The sequence below is a fragment of the Linepithema humile genome, chromosome 3 (genome assembly GCF_040581485.1).
Source record: "Linepithema humile isolate Giens D197 chromosome 3, Lhum_UNIL_v1.0, whole genome shotgun sequence".
NCBI classification, from domain to species: Eukaryota; Metazoa; Arthropoda; class Insecta; order Hymenoptera; family Formicidae; genus Linepithema; species Linepithema humile.
The window spans coordinates 10,227,771-10,249,142 of NC_090130.1; the positions used below are offsets into that span (position 1 = coordinate 10,227,771).

At 35.0% G+C, this 21,372-nt stretch overlaps 2 protein-coding genes and 1 long non-coding RNA gene across 3 annotated transcripts; 2 read left to right on the plus strand and 1 right to left on the minus strand.

The window, feature by feature from the left end:
- Positions 1-3,431: 3,431 nt before the first annotated feature.
- Positions 3,432-4,430, plus strand: LOC136998699 (uncharacterized). Its single transcript, XM_067351782.1, has one exon. The coding sequence runs from the start codon at positions 3,432-3,434 to the stop codon at positions 4,428-4,430; it is 999 nt and encodes a 332-aa protein (XP_067207883.1).
- A 4,651-nt stretch (positions 4,431-9,081) lies between these two features.
- LOC136998700 (uncharacterized) lies at positions 9,082-15,390 on the plus strand. Its single transcript, XM_067351783.1, has 3 exons — positions 9,082-9,196; positions 10,498-10,670; positions 13,107-15,390. The coding sequence occupies exons 1-3, from the start codon at positions 9,082-9,084 to the stop codon at positions 14,898-14,900; spliced, it is 2,082 nt and encodes a 693-aa protein (XP_067207884.1). The 3' UTR covers positions 14,901-15,390.
- A 3,420-nt stretch (positions 15,391-18,810) lies between these two features.
- Positions 18,811-21,270, minus strand: LOC136998881 (uncharacterized). The gene is made up of 3 exons (XR_010889402.1): positions 20,970-21,270; positions 20,651-20,873; positions 18,811-20,364 (listed from the first exon to the last, which is right to left on the minus strand). It is a non-coding gene; the product is annotated as an uncharacterized lncRNA (long non-coding RNA).
- Between the last annotated feature and the right edge of the window lie 102 nt (positions 21,271-21,372).

The window sequence follows — 21,372 nt, forward strand, 5'->3', positions numbered from 1 at the left end:
ATATAAGTTAGATATGATTAAATATTTTATTTGAAAAATGTATGTATAATACTATATATCTAATTGGAAAAATATGTTATATGCTTTTCCTATTTTTATTCTTATGTAATTAATACAAAATAAATAAATAAGTTAATTAATTATTAAATACATACATATACATATTGAATATAGTTATCTTTATTTTGTATTTTATATAACTAAAATAATATATACTTTCATTATTTCAGTCATTATCATATAAAATACAAAATAAAGATAACTATTTATTGAATATATGTGTATATGTATATATTAATTAATTGATTAATTAGTTATTTAGTATTTACTACATAAGGATAAAAATAAGAAAAGTATATGACATTTTTCTTTAGTGATATATATAGTATTATATGTATATTTTTCATTTATTATTTTGTCATATTTAGTTTGTATTTATTTGACACCTTGTATACGCCTATGTTTTCTCGGACATTATATTGCAGCCTTGCGACAAAATTTCAGTCGAGGAAACAAGCGCATCGTTTGTTTACAAACTTTCGATGACACACGTACACAGACCACACGTCAGTGTAGTGAGTCACCACTACAAACAAATGCGTACACACAGACCTACGCGGCATAGGTCCGTAGGCTGCGCCGATAATGTCATTTTATTTTTAGTATCATTGAAATGATGGCGCTTTCGCGTCGGAGTTCGCCCGTCACTTTAGCATCCTTTTAATATAAATGTTACATCCGAAATGTGCAAAACTTATTGAAAAATAATCTCAATTCTGTCACATAATTAATTTTGTACATTTATAAAAAAGTAGGTGATATAGCACAAAAATTCATAAATGATAAGGTCTGGCCAAGTTCCAAAAAAGACATTCCAATATGTTTATATTTTAATAATTATCTAAATTTTTAATATATCACCAACATGAAAAGTAACTGATATGTTATTCAAGGTGCAAATCTAAAATAAACATACATAAAATATTTATAAAATGTATAAATAAAACTGATCAAAATTTGATTAAAAAAAAATTTAGTTAAAATAACAAAATATTTATTAAAAAATACAAAAACACTTGGCGCTGCCAACGGGCTTCACTCATCCCCCCTCCCCTAGCGCAATCCCTTCACGCCATTTCCCCCTTTCCTCCCCCCCCCGTCAAGAGGCTCCACCACCCCTTCACCTCTTTACATCTTTACACCTATAGTATTATGAAACAACAAAAATGAGTAATAATGTAATAATAGCATAATTAATTGACATCATGTAATTAATTGACATTATGTAAGTTAACATGTTGTTCGGTGTGGCAGCGCCAAGTGTTTTTGTATTTTTTAATAAATATTTTGTTATTTTAACTAAATTTTTTTTTAATCAAATTTTGATCAGTTTTATTTATACATTTTATGAATATTTTATGTATGTTTATTTTGGATTTGCACCTTGAATAACATATCAGTTACTTTTCATGTTGGTGATATATTAAAAATTTAGATAATTATTAAAATATAAACATATTAGAATGTCTTTTTTGGAACTTGGCCAGACCTTATCATTTATGAATTTTTGTGCTATCGTACTTTACAAACAGTGGAAAGCCGATTGCGCGCGCTGCTCAGCGATTGAAAATCGGTGCACGGAAGGCGGAATCACTCTTGTGCGATTTGCCGTCCGAGGAAGGACAATGGGAAGATGTAAGTAACCTAACCTCATTTTTATTTTCCAATAATCGTAAATGCGTTATTTTTAGTTTATACACTATTTTCTTTTCAGCAAAAAGCGAAGGAAATGTGCCGAGGACGGAGACGTCCAGTATGAAGACGGCGATGGTACTGTCGTCGTCCATTACGAGAACGGCAACAGTACCGTTATCGCCTAGCACGAAAGCGATGACGATACCATCGTCGTCTTACAATACGAGAGCGATGAGGGTACCATCGTCGTCTTATAATACAAGAGCAGCGGTAGTATCAACATCGAGAGCTAACGCGGGTATGTCGCCGTCACCGCTGCCGCCGCCGCCGCCGCCGCCACTGCCGCTGAAACAATTGCAGCAGACGCAGCCAACGTGGGGTGCGAAAACGCTTCCAGCAGAAAAATGTAAGTATAAATTGAAAAATATAAGTGCAAATAAGTGAACGTGGTGAAGTGATGTATATATGTATTGCGTATGTGTATTATGTGCGCATGTGTGTACATATGTGTGTATTGTGTGTGTAATGAGTGTAAGGTAATAATGATGCGGCGCGTTGTTCTGTTTCTCATTGAAAAGATATATAAGACAAAAAGAGAGTGAAAGAAAACATTTCAATGAGGAACAGAATAACGCGCTGCATTATTATTGCCTTACACTCATCACACACAATACACACATACATACACACGCGCACAATACACATACGCAATATATATATTTCACGTTACATTTTTTAACTCTTTTTATTAATAATTTGAAATTTTATGTGTTTTAGCGATTGAATGAAGCAGTGCGGCGAGCGATAAACAAAGAGCGACGACGCACCGCAAAACAATCATCTGTTGGCAATGGAACACCATTGCCAATGATGATCTATGCCGCTCCTCCTCCACTGCCGCCTCCACCTCCATCACAATATGGATCGCCATTTATGTACACAGAGAAAAATATCATTCTATTGCCAAGAAAAGTAATTATTCGGTTTACTTTTCTTCTTTTAAGTAACAATTATCTTTAATAAAAAATATTTTCTTGATAATAGTCTTAAAATATACTCGTCACAAATTTTTGATAAACTCATCATCATATACTCAAAAAAAGTAATTATTTTCCGTTGAAGAATATTATAAAATTTTATCGAAGAAAAGTCAAATTTGGTTAATTTGAATATTTGATAATATATTAATATAAGAAAATTTATTAGATCAGAAAAATTTAGTGTATTTCTTCCAATTCCATGTGTGGCGACCGTTCGCCACATGCCCAACTGAAAACGCGAGAATAATAACAAGAAGACGGAGAAAGAGACAAATATGTACGTACGTACACAGGTAACAGAGAAGTAACGAATAAACATGTTTTCAAATTTCACGAAGGACACGGGCCCCCCACGGTCGAACGAAAGATATAAGGCAAGGCAGAACGATCTCGCGCTTCGGCCGAGTAAGAGGAAAAGATAGAGTCGCGTATATACTTGTAACTCGGGCAATTTGCTGATAAGTTTTATATTAAACAGACAGTTCACGCACTCGATTTCAATTTATTTAGTGTACGATCACTCACCACCATTCCCATAGATATCCCAAAGTGGCGACACCGACGTGATCATTATTTTTTTTATCGATTATTCGTTTTCTTCGGACTTTTAATATTTTTTTTTGTTTGGACGACCAAGAAAAAGATTTTTCGCTGAATTGGCGTGTGTTCGGTGAGTGATTTCAAGAGTGCAACGATATGCCTGTCCTCCGAGACGACGGGGAGCAGCCGCCTGTGCCGCCGCTGGCGCAGCCGGCGGGGCAGCCTGCGTTGCAACCGGCGGTGTTGGGGCCGCCGGGGCATTTTATGCCTGGACCCGAGGTGAGTCGAGTGGGCATGCGAATGCCAGAGTTTTTGCCCGCGGATCCGGAGCTGTGGTTCAGCATCGTGGACCGTAGTTTCCACGCCGCCGGGATAACGACCGACTCGACGAAATTCGGGTACGCGTTGACGGCTATCGGTCCGCGTTATACCACCGAGGTTCGAGATATTATATTGAATCCGCCGGAGGAGCGCGCGTACGAGACATTAAAAGCGGAATTAACCAAACGCCTCAGCTCATCGCAGGAGCACAAGACGCGTCGCTTGCTAGAGCACGAGGAGATCGGCGACCGCAAGCCGTCACAAATTTTACGTCATCTTCGTAGCCTTGCCGGTAACGTCGTCGGCGATAGGGTGTTGCGGACGATTTGGCTGAGCCGTCTACCCGCTCATATTCAGCCGCATCTCGTGACGCGAGCGGAGGATTCGCTGGATCAGGTGGCGGACATAGCGGACACCATCGTGGAGGCGACGCGTGCCCCGTCGCTACAGATCGCGGAAGCCGCGCGACCTTCAGTTTCGCGCGGCGCGGGGCAGGACGACGGGTCGGCATTGGAGGCGAGACTTAATCTACAATTGGCACAGATGCGTTTGGCGTTGCAGCAGGAGATGGCGGAGCAGCTGACGGCCATACGAAGGTCCATCGAGGCAATCGGTGAGCCCGATCAGGGCCGCGGCGGCGGGCGACGGCATTCGCGCTCGCACTCGCGCTCGCATCCGAATTCGCGTTCGCGTTCGCGTTCTCGACCGCGAAGTCACGGTCATACATCAAATGGCCTGTGCTGGTTCCATTGGAGATTCGGACCAGACGCGAGACGCTGTGAGACGCCGTGCTCCGCGCAACAGCAGGCGGGAAATGCAGGGGCCCGTCGTTAATGGCGACGAGCGATTCGGGCCATCTGACGCGCCGCCTCTTCGTAACCGATCGCGAAACGAGAATCGATTTTTTGATTGACACGGGGGCCGACCTGTGCGTCTATCCGAGGAGGCTGATACGGGGTCCGCGACAGAAATCGAGCTACGAGCTTTCGGCCGCGAACGGAACTGCAATTTATACATATGGAGCGGAGTCCTTGACATTAAATTTTGGATTGCGGCGAGTTTTTGCGTGGCGTTTTGTCGTGGCGGACGTCTCCAAGCCAATTATCGGAGCCGATTTTTTATCATTTTACGGGCTGCTAGTGGATTTGAGAAATGGTCGACTAGTGGACGGCACGACGAGCCTGACAGTGCAGGGACGCTGTTCGCGATGCGAGACTCCGAGTATTAAAACGGTGACAGGTGCAACTCCGTACCACGAATTATTAATGCAATATCCTGAGGTGACAAGACCGGAAGGACGACCGGGCGAAACTAAGCACGATACGCGTCATTTTATTAAAACAACGCCGGGTCCGCCGGTGGTGAGTCGGCCGCGGAGGCTTGCGCCGGAGCGTTTGGCGGCCGCGAAGAAGGAATTCCGGAGAATGATGGAGCTCGGAATCGTGCGACCGTCCAGGAGTTGTTGGTCCTCGCCTTTGCACATGGTACCTAAAAAGGGCGAAGAATGGAGACCTTGCGGAGATTACAGGGCACTTAACGCTCGAACGATCCCTGATTGCTATCCGGTGCGTCACATTCAGGATTACGCACAGAACCTGCAAGGAAAAAAGATCTTTACGACATTGGACCTTGCCCGGGCGTATCATCAGATCCCGGTAGCTGAAGAGGACATACCAAAGACGGCAATAACAACGCCGTTCGGCATGTACGAGTTTCCGTGCATGTCATTCGGGCTGCGAAATGCCGCGCAGACTTTTCAGCGCTTTGTGGACGAGGTTCTTCAGGGCTTGGAGTTTTGTTTCGCTTATATTGACGATATATTGGTCGCGTCGTCATCGGAGGAAGAACACGAGACGCACCTGAGAGCGCTGTTCGAGCGATTGAAAAAATATGGGGTTGTAATCAACCCGGCTAAGTGCGTATTCGGGCGGCCACAAGTAGAGTTCCTCGGGTACCTGGTGACCGGAGAAGGAACTCAGCCATTGCCTGGGCGAGTGCGGGCTGTTCAGCAGTATCAATTGCCAGCGACAGCCAGGGATCTTCGGCGATATCTGGGAGTATTGAACTTTTATAGAAGGTTCCTGCCGAGAGCTGCCGAGGTGCAAGCACCGCTTAATGACCTACTGCGAGATAACGCGAAAGGAAAGGAGCCGGTACCTTGGACGCCGCAGGCACGGCAAGCGTTTGAGTTATCGAGGGAGAGCTTGGCACGGGCCGCTTTGTTAGCACATCCAAGGATGAGCGCGGAGTTGGCTGTGTTTGCGGACGCCTCGGATCACAGCGTCGGAGCCGCACTGCAACAAAGGGGAGACAACGGTTGGGAGCCGTTGGCATTCTTCTCGAAGAAGCTAAGTCCAGCCGAAGAAAAATATAGCGCATTCGATAGAGAGCTGTTCGCGATATATCTCGCAATCAAGCATTTTCGACATATGCTAGAGGCGCGAACTTTCGCGGTGTATACGGATCACAAGCCGTTGACTTTCGCGTTTCGACAGAAACCTGATAAGTGCTCGCCGCGCCAATTTAGACACTTAGATTTTATAGGACAGTTTACAACAGATATTCGATATATTGCCGGTTCCGACAATGTTGTTGCCGACGCGTTTTCCAGGATTGACGAGATGCAGTCACCCATGGATTACATAGCTCTAGCGGAGTCACAGAGATCGGACGAGGAGCTCAGAACGTTGTTGAGCCAGGAAGCGAGTCTACGACTGAAGGAAGTAGAGGTCCCTGGAGCAGGGGTGACTGTATATTGTGATACAACAACGGCAGCGCCGAGACCATTTCTGACGAAGGCCTTTCGCCGAATAGCATTCGAGAGCATTCACAACCTGGCACATCCAGGTATAAGAGCAACGACCAAACTCATATCCCAGAGATATGTTTGGCCGTCAATGAACATAGATTGCCGGAATTGGGCGCGAGCATGTGTGCCGTGCCAACAATCCAAGGTCACGCGGCACGTCGTGGCACCCGTGGGAAAATTCTCTGCACCATCTAGGAGATTTGAACATGTCCATCTGGATATCATTTTGATGCCTATCTCTGAAGGAAAGAGATATTGCCTCACGTGTGTTGACCGTTTCACACGATGGCCGGAGGCGTTTCCGCTAGAAAACCAGGAGGCGGAGACGGTTGCCAGGGCCTTCTACGAGGGATGGATCTGCAGATTCGGAACACCTCTGCGAGTCACCACCGATCAGGGTCGTCAATTCGAGTCGCATCTCTTCCGTCAACTGAGCGAGTTGACGGGAACAACGCACCTGAGAACGGCAGCATACCATCCGCAAGCGAATGGTATGGTGGAGAGGTTTCACCGTCAGCTCAAGGCGGCAGTGAAATGTCACGGAGGTAGCCGTTGGACCCGAGTGCTGCCGACCGTTCTGCTGGGTGTGCGAGCGGCCTGGAGGGAAGATCTGCAAGCAACGGCAGCGGAGATTGTATACGGAGAGACTCTTCGTCTTCCGGGACAATTCCTAACTCCAAGGCCAACAGAGGACGCGGAAGGCGGCGCGAATTTCGTGAAGGAATTGCGCCGCCGCCTTGACGATCTACGACCAGTCGAGGGGACGCGCCATGGAGAACGGCGCCCATTCGTGTTCCAAGATCTGGAGACAACCAGTCATGTATTTGTACGGCATGATGGTCCAAGAGCGATGTTGCAGCCGCCTTACGACGGCCCGTTCACGGTTGTGAGACGCGGTGGCAAGGATTTTGTCATACGCGTACAGAAAAAAAATGTAACGGTCTCGATAGATCGTATTAAACCAGCATATTTGCTTTCAGAAATGTTAACAGATGCTGGGGAAACAAATCCAGCAGAAACACAACCGAGCGGCCGAGACAATAACGCACGGGACCGTGACCGACGGCAAGGCGAGAGCGCGCCAATTCCTGTGGAACGAGCGGGAGCGGTGACGAGAGCCGGCAGAAGGGTTCGTTTCCCGGATCGTTTCCAGGCAGGCCTCAGATAGCAAGATTTTTTTTTTTTTAATTTTATGTAATGGATATCTTTTCTATGTGACAAATGTTAAGTATATAAAGATATAAGACCCGAGACGCGTAGTAGCACCGTAAATAATTATCGCTACACTGTGTATATAATTTCCGTATTTTATTTTAATTTACTTCTCTTTAATTAGACGATTTTTCTTTTTCGGTAATAGCCTGGCGCAAACGCAGCGAGCTGGTTTAATCAATGTATTAGTACTCGTTATTATTTATTCATTTATGGCGGACTGCATATTATTTATAAGTATAATTCATGAGGTATTTCTTCGAATACTCTTAGCGCGATTGCGAGATAATAGCATAATATCGGGATGTACATCACTGGCAGGGGGGTCCTGTGGCGACCGTTCGCCACATGCCCAACTGAAAACGCGAGAATAATAACAAGAAGACGGAGAAAGAGACAAATATGTACGTACGTACACAGGTAACAGAGAAGTAACGAATAAACATGTTTTCAAATTTCACGAAGGACACGGGCCCCCCACGGTCGAACGAAAGATATAAGGCAAGGCAGAACGATCTCGCGCTTCGGCCGAGTAAGAGGAAAAGATAGAGTCGCGTATATACTTGTAACTCGGGCAATTTGCTGATAAGTTTTATATTAAACAGACAGTTCACGCACTCGATTTCAATTTATTTAGTGTACGATCACTCACCACCATTCCCATAGATATCCCAAACATGCAATAGATTCAGAAATAGTGGAATATAATTTTGAAACAAGAAATTTGTTTTTGTTTAAAGTAAATCCATATTTTCAATTTAAATAAACATGTTTATTCTAGAAACAAAATTTATTATTTGAAATAAGATTTTTATATTCCGCACAACAATGTTATCTCAAAACAAGTAATTACTCTTATTTCAATAAATTAGCCTACTATAATTCTTTAGTGAAGAACATCAGATACTTAAAATCAACATTTCTTTTTTGAACCTGCACATTTTGCTTCCTCTACCAATCGCATATGTTCAGTTGCAACGGCTACGTTTAGCAGACAAAGCAGCTCGGTAAGTGCTCAATGCTCAATGATTCTTTATTGACTGCGTTTTGTAAAGAGCATATGCGCGCATGTATCTACAGTATACGTTACGTATACTATAGATACATGCGCGCATATGTGCTTTACGGAACGCAGCCATTATGATTGATTTTCACACGTAGATCAAGCGAAAAATTATAGATGAGAACCAATCATATTAAAGAATCATTGTATACTCGCCGAGTTGCTTTCTTTGCTGAACGCAGACAAATAACTATTGACTATCTGTTGCGTCAGCCGCGTCTTCATTCTTTCGCGTCCTAATGTGCAGGAGCCAAAACGACACCGTCTTGTGTTTCATGTCGGGTACGTGCACGTTGTGTCGTCGTATCATTAATAGATTCTAATCATCTTACATATATTTACCGACTGTGTGGAAAATACGGCGAGATCATATTTCGATCGTCATTTTCGGAATTGTGATCATGTCCACATCGACATTGTGTGATGCCATGGAAAATAATGAAGATGCTGTATTGCCCAATATTGCAGATCTGTTAGAAAAGATCAATTGCAATAATTTGATACCACGTTTTGAAGGTAAGTGTATTTCGATTATTCCAAAATTAAAAAAATAAAATTTTTCATATTTTACTCAAATTTTTAAGTAATAAATAAGAGTGAGATGAGTATGATCAGTAAGAGTGTGTGATCAGTATGACACAGTATCAGTATGATACAAAAAAATTCTATATAATAAATATATAATTCTTACTTTGGTATTTTTATTGTAGAACATAACATTAAAACACATCACATATCAAAATTGTTAACAAATAAAGATATGATAAATGAACTTATTCCAAATATTGGAGATAGACTTAACTTTATCGAAAAATATGAAGAATTTAGTTTACAAAAAAAAGATAATGTAAGTTTTTAGGTTAATTTATTCAGATATTTGTGAAACTATTTACCACTTATTAATACTTACATATTTTATTTTTTTATTTATTGAATATTTTATCGTCGTTAGGATTTATGTATCCTTCAAGTGGAAAATGATGGGTCAATAATCCCGTTAACTTCAATAATTCAATTAAATAAGCATTATTTAAAAGAGAAAGATCTCACATCTTCGACTGTTAGTACGGATTCCATTGTTAGTACTTCAGATAGTGATGGTACTGTTGTAGTACCCGAAGACGAAAACAAACATAGGCAAACATGCCATTCCTATGAAGAATTTTGTAAAAATATCGAAATGCCTGACTTCAATTTAATTCAATTACTTGAATTAGCTCCAATGGGAAAAGCTATTATTTCTTTCTATAATAATAAAAATTGCCTAAATGATTGCCTTAGAAATAAGCTTGTGGATATAATAATGAGACATTTATTCCCATTTCATTGCAGACAGTAAGGCCATTTATATCATTACATAATAGGTTATAGATTTTATAAAATTAAATATTATATATGAAATATATCAAATATATATAATTATCTTTTAATAAATAAAATATATCTGCAACTACATATATTTTTATTCTTTTTATACAGTTTTGTGTTGTTTTCAGGCGATTAAGTCACAAAAATTATCAGTCAATAGTAGCAAAAATAAAAAGTCTATTTCCTAACGAGCCTTCAACAATTTATTATATACCTGCAATACGAAAACAAGATTCTCCAACTGGAAAAACTATTATATGTAGAAGAAAATTAATTGATAAAGCTAAAAATTTGATTCATCAAGGTGGTTATGCAAGACTAACAAAAAAAAGAAAAACAACAGATAATTTAGAGATTATTAATGAATCTACAAGAAAACCAAAAATAGGTAAAATAAGAATTTAAGAAAGAAATATGCTGTATATATAATATAAATTTAAAATTTTCAGATTTGTCTACGAACGACTCCTATTTGTGGTTAAGTTCTAGAAACGAACCTTGGGAACAAGTTCTCATCCATTGGAAAAATACGTTTCAATTGAGACAAGAATCAGAAGCGACTACTGCATTTGACTTTATTGAGCAATGGCCTATTTTGAAACAATCAAATGTAGACACTCTTGTAAGTTATTAATTAATATAATTCTCATTTTCTCTTTCTCTCTCTCTCTTTTTCTCTCTCTCTCTCTCTCTTTCTCTCTCTCTCTCTCTCTCTCTTTCTCTCTCTCTCTCTAAAATGCATGTTTTATTCTCTTACAGATAAACAATGATTTTGACGAATTATTTCCAAATTGTAGTCTTAACCTATTTAAATATTGGAACTTATTCTTTGATAAAGTAATTCATTATAAACAGGGCCTCGACAAAAATATTCTGAAAATTGACATTGAGGATTTGGAATCACTTTCTGAAAGTGAGTATATATTTAGTATAGAATGAATTAAATCTAACAAATCTGTAAAGATGATTTTAGTGTGATATAAAAAAAGTATAACAATATAATATAAAAAAAGATACAGAGAACGTTCCATATAAGATGGCTTGCTGTTTTATTTCAACTAAACATTGTGGTGAAAAAGTTTCATACAAAGGTTACAATAAAATAAATTTTCATTTTTTCATAGTTTTAATTATATAGCTTCTCCGCCCCACACTCCCACTCCACGAAAATTCAAACTCAACTTAACCTAGAGATTATAATTACCAGAGAGATTAATTTATCAGTAATTTGTCTGATTGTCAGCAAGAAAAATAATTATTATGGAAGCATCTTTATTTGTTAATAATTTTTTAATTAATTATGGATGATAATTAAAAGGTTTTGAGAGTTATCTAGGTTTATAATCTTGACAACATATGTCAAGATTAAGATTGTCAGATTTAATTGTGTACAGTGAGATGTTTTTCTATTCTAGATTCCAAAGTAGCAAAACAAATCATACTACTGTGTCATATTTTACCACCAAAGGGAAGACTCATAGTAAAAAAAAGGCACTGTAAATTTTCGACCCAAGAATGTATAGATTCTATTATAATTCATGCAACTGTGAGTATTATTAAAAACTACCAAAAATTGAAAAAGAGGATGTCGAAAAAATACTAATGCTTGTCCTCGGAGTGGCAAGTAGGTAAAAGCAAATGGTAAAAGCGATATATTTTTTTCTATAGCTTGCGAGCTACAGAATTTGATTATAATCAATTTTTATTTGTCGGGAAAAGATTAAAATCAGATATCTGAAGCTATTAAACATCTAGTACCGTAAAGTATTATTGTTGAATTTGACAAACGTATTAATTTGTGTTTTCCTGTTGGTAAAACATTTGTTCATGAAGCTCTACAATAATAATAATTTACGATACTAGATGTTTAAAAGCTTTATATGCTGATTTTATTACTTTTCCAATAAATAAAAATTTTTGTAACATTAGAATCAAAGTCTGCAGCTCAAAAATTATAAAAAAACATGCCGCTTTTACTTGCCACTCTTGGAGCAAAATTGGCACTTCTTTTAGCTTTTTTGTTCTCTCGAATTATCTTTAAGGGGATATCTGAATGTTTTCTATTCCATTAGAGTGCAGTCGATATTGAAAGTAAAATTAATTTGCAAAAGGAACGAGCAAAAATACGGGATCTACATTTACAACCTTTCCTTTTAGTCGAAGGTCCAACTTACACTGAGATTAATAAAATATATATTGTCATTAATAAAGTGAAATATGAATATGAGAACTGTCTAAAGGCATTAGATATATTTTTCAAAATTTTTCATGTTATGCGTATTCGCTATCCTCCACAAAGCGAACATATTTATGAAGCCATTGAAATAGCGATCTTTAACAGCCAAAGAAAATATTTAAAAAGATATCCTTATATTCAAGATATTATTCAAAATATAACATTTGATCAGTAGATTTGATTAATATATAAACAGCCAAGAAATTACAATATTCAAAATGAATTGTGCTTATTGTGATGTTAATTTTAATGATATTGATAAATATATCTTTCATTTAAAATATATTTATACGAAAGATATCTTTACTTGTCATATCGATAATTGTCTTAGATCATTTCATAGAAAAGATAGTTTTAAAAAACATATTTTAACTCATGGATTCGATGCATCTTCAAAAAAACCTGTAGATGTTCCAACTACATCAGACACAATACAGGTGCACACTTTCGATTCCAATTCAGATACGAAATTTTGTCCTGAGACAGAATCTTTTTCAAACCATAAAAAAGATATATTGAAGGATGTTCCATTGTTTCTAAAAAAACTCGACATAGCAATCCAACATTTAGTTGCTCAATTATATGATAATTTATCTCTAACTAAATCTGACATTCAAAAAATTATTGAAATTATTCACAATTTTTGTTGTTTGGAATTATTAAATGGACTTGAACAAATTATTTTAAATTGCGATTTGAATGAGGTAGTGGATTCTTTTAAAGTAATTTCCAAATATTTAAATAATTTTAACACAGAATATAAAAGAGAATCTTTTTTTAAAAATTTAAAGTATTTTATAAAACCATCACAGATTATCATAGATAGGCACTTCACCTGATGAATCCAGACGGCAGAATAGAGTATCACTTACAATAAAGAATAGAACTTGTTGTTATGTTCCTATCCAAGAACAATTACAACAATTTTTTAAACTTCCCAATGTTTTACAACAAATTTTGGATTATCAAAAATATTTAGAGATTAACAATACAGAATCTTATAAAAATATAGTACAAGGTTCTCTGTGGAAATCCATAAAAACAGTTACAACTTCTAATAAGATAATTTTGCCATTAATTCTATACTTTGATGATTTTGAAGTTGATAATCCACTGGGAAGTCACGCTGGTTATTATAAAATTGGATGTTTGTATTATAGTATTCCGACCATTCCACCAAAATACAGTAGTCGCCTAGAAAATATATTTATCTCTACATTATTTCACAGTTTAGATAGATGTCATTTTGGAAATAGTGCTGTTTTAAAGCATGTGATAAATGAATTGAAATTTCTGGAGAAGGATGGTTTATACATAGAAAATGATAAAAAACATATATATTTTGCATGTTCTTTTGTAATAGGCGATAATTTAGGAGTTCATTCAATACTCGGGTTGACTGAAAGTTTTTCTTCTAATTATTATTGTAGGTTTTGCTTGGCAGACAAAAATGTTACAAAAGAACTGATTACAGAACAATCAAATCTATTAAGATTAAAAAATCAATATGTGGATCATTTGGAAAACAAATATTTTGGAATAAAGGAGAGATGTATTTTTAATGATTTGGAATATTACCATATTTATGAAAATCAATGTGTAGATGTTATGCACGATTTATATGAAGGTGTTTTAAGATATGATATGGCAAATATTATATCAAAATTAATATATTCAAAATATTTTACATTGGAATCTCTTAATTTCAAAATCAAATACAATTTATATGATCCACATGAAAAAAACATACCTCCAGCCATTAAAGAAAATCACTTAAAAAATGGAAGTATAATCTGTTCAGCTGCTGAGATGAATGCATTGGTAAATCATTTTCGTTTTATAGTCGGTGATATTGTTCCACAAGGCAATAAAATTTGGGAATTTTATTTATTAGCTTTGAAAATAACAGAAATTTGTTCCAGTCCATGTATACCTAAAACAGCAATTCGACAACTAAGTCTTTATATTTCTGAACACAACAAATTATATATATCTCTTTTTGACCATCTTAAACCTAAACACCACTTTTTGACACACTATCCTCGCATTATTGAAAAAATGGGACCTCCTCATTACTTATCATCTATGAGATTTGAAGCTAAGCATAAAGATTTGAAATTGAATGCTCAGAATTGCAGGAGTCGCGTGAATCTGCCTTTTACACTTTGTAACCGAATCCAGCTTAGATGTACGTATCGATATTTAAATAAGAAAGGATTTTCTGATAATATTAAGTGGGGTCATATTAACACAGCAAAATTTAGAAATAAAACGAATACCAAATTATTTGAAGATTTTCTGTTTATTACATATTATGAAGAAAATGGTATTTGCTATAAACCTTCTTCTGTGATTAGAACAGCAGATGATATTTTACCACAATTTAGTAGAATAAAATATGTTCTGAAAAAAATATCTGATAACAGCTGTTACCTCTATTGCGAGAAATTAATTACATTCAATTATAATGAACATTTTCATGCTTACGAAGTAATTAATGATAAAAAAAAGAATTTTACATTTTATTCCATTAATGAATTGAGTTATCTTGTTCCACTTAATTTACATGTAATTAATACAGGTCAGATGTGTGTGTGTGTGTGTGTGTGTGTGTGATGCTTTCTCTCTCAAAATATTAACTACAAACAATTTCTTGGCTGTCTACATAAATATATACAGGAATAATTTTAATATTTTTATTAATTAAATGAACTAAAGATAATTAGTGATAAGAATGAGGTATCTTTTCATTATTTAATCATCTCATTGTTGCGGAATAGAGTTTGTTTAGTTTCATTTTAAAAGGTATTTCTTTATTTTTGTATCTCTATTACAGATTAGAGATTATACATTTATTTTTGTATCTCTTTTAGATAGAGATATTACTATCTGTGAATTAAGGATATTTTTATTTGTTATTAATCTGAATAGAGAACAACTTGAAATGTTTAGAAACATTATTTATTAGCATAATGTTTTTTCTATGAATATTAATATTAATGTTTGTTTATTTCAATAATGAAGATATATCTTGTATTTAGAATATTTATATTATGTTCACATAATTATACTTCTGTAACAAAAATAAAAAAAAATAAATATTTTTTTCAAATATTTTGTTTTATTAATAAAACCCAACTGCTTTTTACTTATACTTTTCTTAAAATAATTATTACTTAAATTTTAAATATATTATTTTTAGAAAAGTACCATGTTATTCAAAAAAACTTACTCATAATATTGAACGATTTAAAATAAATAAATAAGTAAATTCTTTTAAATATATTGCATTTGGAAAATATATGATTCAAGAAAATTTATCATAGTAGATCTTGCAAAAAAATCGCTTGGTTGCTTAAGCCTTGATATAAAGATATAATAAATTCTTTATTTAAGATAAATGAAGATAAATACTAATGTTGAAATATGTATGTAATTTTTTACTTCATACAAGAATTTATATATTCAGTTAGAATAAAATTTCCATAAATACAAATAAAATTAATATTTATTCCTAATATTTGATTTTCTCAAGGAATAGCTAAATAGTTTGAAACAAAGTGATAAATAAGTTTTCTCAAATATATTGTTTTTAGAGAAAATATGATTTAAAAAATTCATTGTCTTGCAAAAAAATCGCTTGATTGCTTAAGCCTTGATATCAAGATATAAGTTAGTAAATTTAACTTATTTCTCTCTATTTGATAAATTAAGATTCTTAATTGATACTTTTCTCGCAATGCTGAAGCGGTGTGAAAATATGACTTTCTATATTTCATATTGCTTTAGCATTGAAATAAATATCAGTTAAGAATTTTAATCTATCAAATAGAGAGAAATAAGTTAAATTTACTAACTTATATCTTGATATCAAGGCTTAAGCAATCAAGCGATTTTTTTGCAAGACAATGAATTTTTTAAATCATATTTTCTCTAAAAAATATATATTTGAAAGAACTTATTTATTACTTTGTTTCAAACTATTTAGCTATTCCTTGAGAAAATCGAATATTAGGAATAAATATTAATTTTATTTGTATTTATGGAAATTTTATTCTAACTGAATATATCAAATTTTTGTATGAAGTAAAAAATTACATACATATTTCAACATTAGTATTTACCTTCATTTATCTTAAATAAAGAATTTATTATGTTAATTAAATAATATTCTTGTTTCAAATTAACGAATAACTTTTTCTGAAAAAATTTATACTCTGGCACTGAATACATATTCTCTTATTTGAAAGTAAGTAATTATTCTATATAAGTAAATATAATACTTGATTCAAACAAAGGAAGAGTTTATCTCAAGAAAAAAAGATATCTTTATTAAAACATATTGTTCTCTTCCATCGACTCTATATAATAAGTAAGTAGAATTCTTTTTTTAATCTAATATTCTTGATTGAAGTATTTAACTTAATAGGATCTAAAATATGTTTTGAATAAATGTTATGCTTATAACGAACTTACAATATATTTGCGGATATATGAACTTATGAAATACTTGAAATAAATATTATTTACTTAAATACAGTATGTATTTTTCTGTGTGTACGGATATGTGCCAGGGGGAATGCAATCTCCCATGCACCCATACGTGGCTTATCCCGGATCTTATCCCGGTTTCTATTTTCGCTAATCATAACAAAATCATGACTATTTTGTAAAACATTTCATTATACAGGGTGTCTGGCAATAATCGCCCCACTGGTCATATACAGGTAGAGGAGGTCAAATCGAGGAGAAAAGTCCTTTACCATTTTTTAATTTTCATAATAAGTACTGAATAATTAACGAAAAAAGATCGGCGAATCCGCGCGAGTAAAGCGCGCGCGGTGAGAAGGACGTCCCACTGCTACGCGATCACTAGGACACAAGGATCTAGCGTTACGCGCCGCTCGTATGTTGCCATTGTCATTTGTAGAGCGCTCCTCCCAACGCTTCATCGCGCGCCTAGTGATCGCCTAGCAGTGGGATGTCCTTCTCGCTGCGCGCGCTTTACTTGCACGGATTCACCAATCTTTTTTCGTTAATTACTTAGTACATATTACAAAAATCAAAAAATGGTAAAGGACTTTTCTACTCGATTTGACCTCCTCTACCTGTATATGACCGGTGGGGCGATTATTGCCAGACACCCTGTATATATATATGTCCGATAATTGCTGAATCACCTCTCGGGTGTAGGTAAAGCGGTTTAAACCGAATAGAAAAGTCCTCTATATATCATTTTGCGATTTTTGCAACAATTAATGAGGAATTAATTAAAAAATATCGGCCAATTCGCGCGAGTTTAAGAGCGCGGCGAGAAGAGACCCGTGGTGATACAGCCCACTGTTATTTGGTTACTAGGCGCGCGATAAATCGTTGGGAGGAGCGCTCTATGAATGACAACGGCACATACGAGCGGTGTGTAACGCTAGATCCTTGCGTCCTAGCGACCACGTAACAACGGGCTGTCTCTTCTTGCCGCGCGCTTAGACTCGCGCAAATTGGCCGATCTTCTTTAATTAATTTCTCATTAATTATTGCGAAAATCGCAAAACAATACAGGACTTTTCTACTCGGTCTAACCCGCTCTACCTGCACCCGAGAGGTGATTCAGCAATTGTCGGACACCCTGTATATACAGGGTGTCTGGCAATAATCGCCCCACCGGTCATGTACAGGTAGAGGAGGTCAAATCGAGTAGAAAAGTCCTTTACCATTTTTTGATTTTTGTAATAAGTACTAAGTAATTAACGAAAAAAGATTGGTGAATCCGTGCAAGTAAAGCGCGCGCAGCGAGAAGGACATCCCACTGCTATGCGATCACTAGGCGCGCGATGAAGCGTTGGGAGGAGCGCTCTACAAATGACAATGGCAACATACGAGCGGCGCGTAACGCTAGATCCTTGTGTCCTAGTGATCGCGTAGCAGTGGGACGTCCTTCTCACCGCGCGTGCTTTACTCGCGCAGATTCGCCGATCTTTTTTCATTAATTACTCAGTACTTATTATGAAAATTAAAAAATGGTAAAGGACTTTTCTACTCGATTTGACCTCCTCTACCTGTATATGACCGGTGGGGCGATTATTGCCAGACACCCTGTATATATATGGCCCCAGTGGCTGCCGCGCGCGCGGTAGGGAGAGGAAAGGAGACGTATACCACGAGAATCGGTTGAAAAGATGAAAAAATTCCGAGCCTTGTTTTATGTGATAATGACTGAAATAATGAGAGTATATATCATTTCAGTTACATAAAATACAAAATAAAGATAACTATATTCAATATGTATATGTATGTATTGAATAATTAATTAACTTATTTATTTATTTTGTATTAATTACGTAAGAATAAAAATAGGGAAAGCATATAACATATTTTTCCAATTAGATATATAGTATTATATATACATTTTTCAAATCAAATATTTTATCATATCTAATTTATATCTATTAGACACCTTGTATAAGTCTATTTCGTCTCGTATGTACATCATACAGCCATACGATAGAATTTCAATTGCGAGAAAAAAGGTTAAATAACCTTATAAATTATCCGATAAAACATAAACAGACCACACGTGTAGTAAATTACTAACTAAAAGAAATACGTATTTCTTCAAATCTGCCAGCTCATAGATCACCTCTAACAATATTTCTGACAATTTGCCAGTTTACGAATAAATCGTCTTTGGCTCTTTTTTTCTAAATTGTCAGCTGACGTTAGATCGCCTTTGACTATATTTATTAAAAATTGTCAGCTCACAATAGATCGCCTCTGCTTTTCTAATTCTACATCGCCGGCACACGTTAGATCGCCTCCGGCTTTTCTAATTCTACATCGCCAGCACACGATAGACCGCCTCTGGCTTTTCTATTTCTACATCGCCAGCCCACGATAGACCGCCTCTGGCTTTTTTAATTCTACGTCGCCAGGATACGTTAGATCGTCTCTGGCTTTTCTATTTCTACATCACCAGCACACGTTAGATCGCCTCTGGCTTGTCTTATTCTTTATTGTAAAATACTTTTATCACGTCATGCGCTTTATATATATATTATGTATATTATGTACTCCATATTATCTACCCGTACGAAAAAAAACTACAGAAAACTATTTAAAAAACTATTAAAAAACTATTGAGAAAACTATTAAAAAATATTGAAAAACCATAGAAACACTATTGAAAAACTATAGGATCACTATTAAAAATTTATTGGAAAACTATATGAAAACTGCAGATTTCAACTCAGCAGTATTTTCGTCTCTAATAGTGCTAAATATTATTAGCAAAACTATTAAAGATAATATTGAATAAACTTTTAGAAAATTCTAGTTTTAATACAAACAAATTGATATTGAGAATAACTGAAAAATAAATTATTGAATTATCAGTAGTTTTGCAGAAGATTCAATAGTTTTTTTACTTCTTTTAATTAACTATGAGTTTATAATAGATATTTAATAATAGGTAACTATATAAGTAAATTTCATAATAAATAATTATTTTTTGTAATAAGTTTATTTACTAAAAGAAAAGATGCAATCACTCATAATTAATATAGATACAACTACATTATTATTTGTGTCAAATGTGTATGTAATTCACACATAATATGATTTATAAATATTTGTTAGTTAATAAATATTATTATATAAGACATGTGTATTAATGAAATATTATTTATTCTCTATAACTTTATATAATTTACATTTATATATAAAATTTATATAATATAAAATATTATAAACTTTTATTTTTTAATAATATTTTATTATAATATTTGGCAAAACTTATATAAAATAATTTATCCGCAGAAATTAAATTGGCACATAGTTAAAAGTTAAAATATTATATATTTTATTATAAAAAAAATGTCAAGGTGACACATGCGGAACTGATATACTTCCAGCTTTTATACTGGCAATTCCAAAAAACTAAAATAAAAATGTAGTTCAACGTTACATTAATGATTCTGATGAGTTTTTGATGCCCGAGGTACAGCATTATTGCACTTTTGCCGTATTGCAAGTTTGAACAGCTTTGTACTATCTTTCGTACACTCAAATTTTGAAAATACATGTGCTTTAACAAAATCAAGGCATGTTAGAAGCATGTCAAATCTTATTTTAATAATAATAAATAGTGAAGACTGGTTTTTACAAGAAATATTTTTATTGAGTTTTATGTCAAATTGCATTTATAAAAATCTTTCTGCTGAGAAAAAGTATGCAGTATTCGAAATAAAACACAAATTAACCAGACAGCAGTAAACTTTTAAAGTGAAAGATTATATAAGATCAAATTCAGACAGTACGAAAATGTTTCAATCTTTATATTATTTAATAAACTGTTATATTTGTATCTTTACCTTCAATTGCTTCGATGCGATTTGGATCGAGACGCGGCTTAGCTTTAGTAGCTGTATCTTTCATAGTATTTGAGATTTTTCCCGTTAAGCTACAAGATGCTAATTCTTCTTTAGTAAACATAACTGATAGCAAATCGCACGTATATTGTGATACGCTACTTTTGTTACAATTTCTTATTAAAGAGGCATTGAGAAAATATTTGCCTTTTCCGCCGAGATCAATCTGTTTTTCCTGCAAATAAATAATACAAATTAAATAATACAAATAGTTTTTATAAACATACTTTTAATTAAAATAAATAATCATTAGATGACTCACATCATTAGATGACTTTTTACTGGGCATATTGAATCTTCTATCGCTGCATTCATCTATAGTATTCTACAAATATATTAGAAGAAAACATTAGATTATATCAATTAGTAGCGTAAAGAAACATTAAAAATTATAGCTTGAAATATATATTATGATGTTTGGAACAAAATTTGATATTAAGAACGAACCTCATTAGTAAAATAGGGAATAGGCTCTTCATCAACTCGCGATTCAGAACTTCGTTTATCTGTAAATTATAATAATTTCATAATTAGCTTTCAAATGTATTTCATTTTCCTAAATTAAAGTTTTGCTTAAATATATTTAAGATATTTATTAAATGTGACAATTTCAATTAATAGAGAAGCATATATTATTATTATACTTCGCATCCAGAATAACATTA

What these genes read in the sequence shown, in the direction of transcription:
- LOC136998699 (XM_067351782.1), top strand. Translation starts at nt 3,432, where the DNA reads ATGCCTGTCCTCCGAGACGACGGGGAGCAGCCGCCTGTGCCGCCGCTG.
- LOC136998700 (XM_067351783.1), top strand. Translation starts at nt 9,082, where the DNA reads ATGTCCACATCGACATTGTGTGATGCCATGGAAAATAATGAAGATGCT. An exon ending in TTTGATACCACGTTTTGAAG is followed by an intron (nt 9,197 to 10,497) that starts GTAAGTGTATTT and finishes TAAAATTTTCAG; the next exon opens with ATTTGTCTACGAACGACTCC. An exon ending in AATCAAATGTAGACACTCTT is followed by an intron (nt 10,671 to 13,106) that starts GTAAGTTATTAA and finishes AGATTATCATAG; the next exon opens with ATAGGCACTTCACCTGATGA.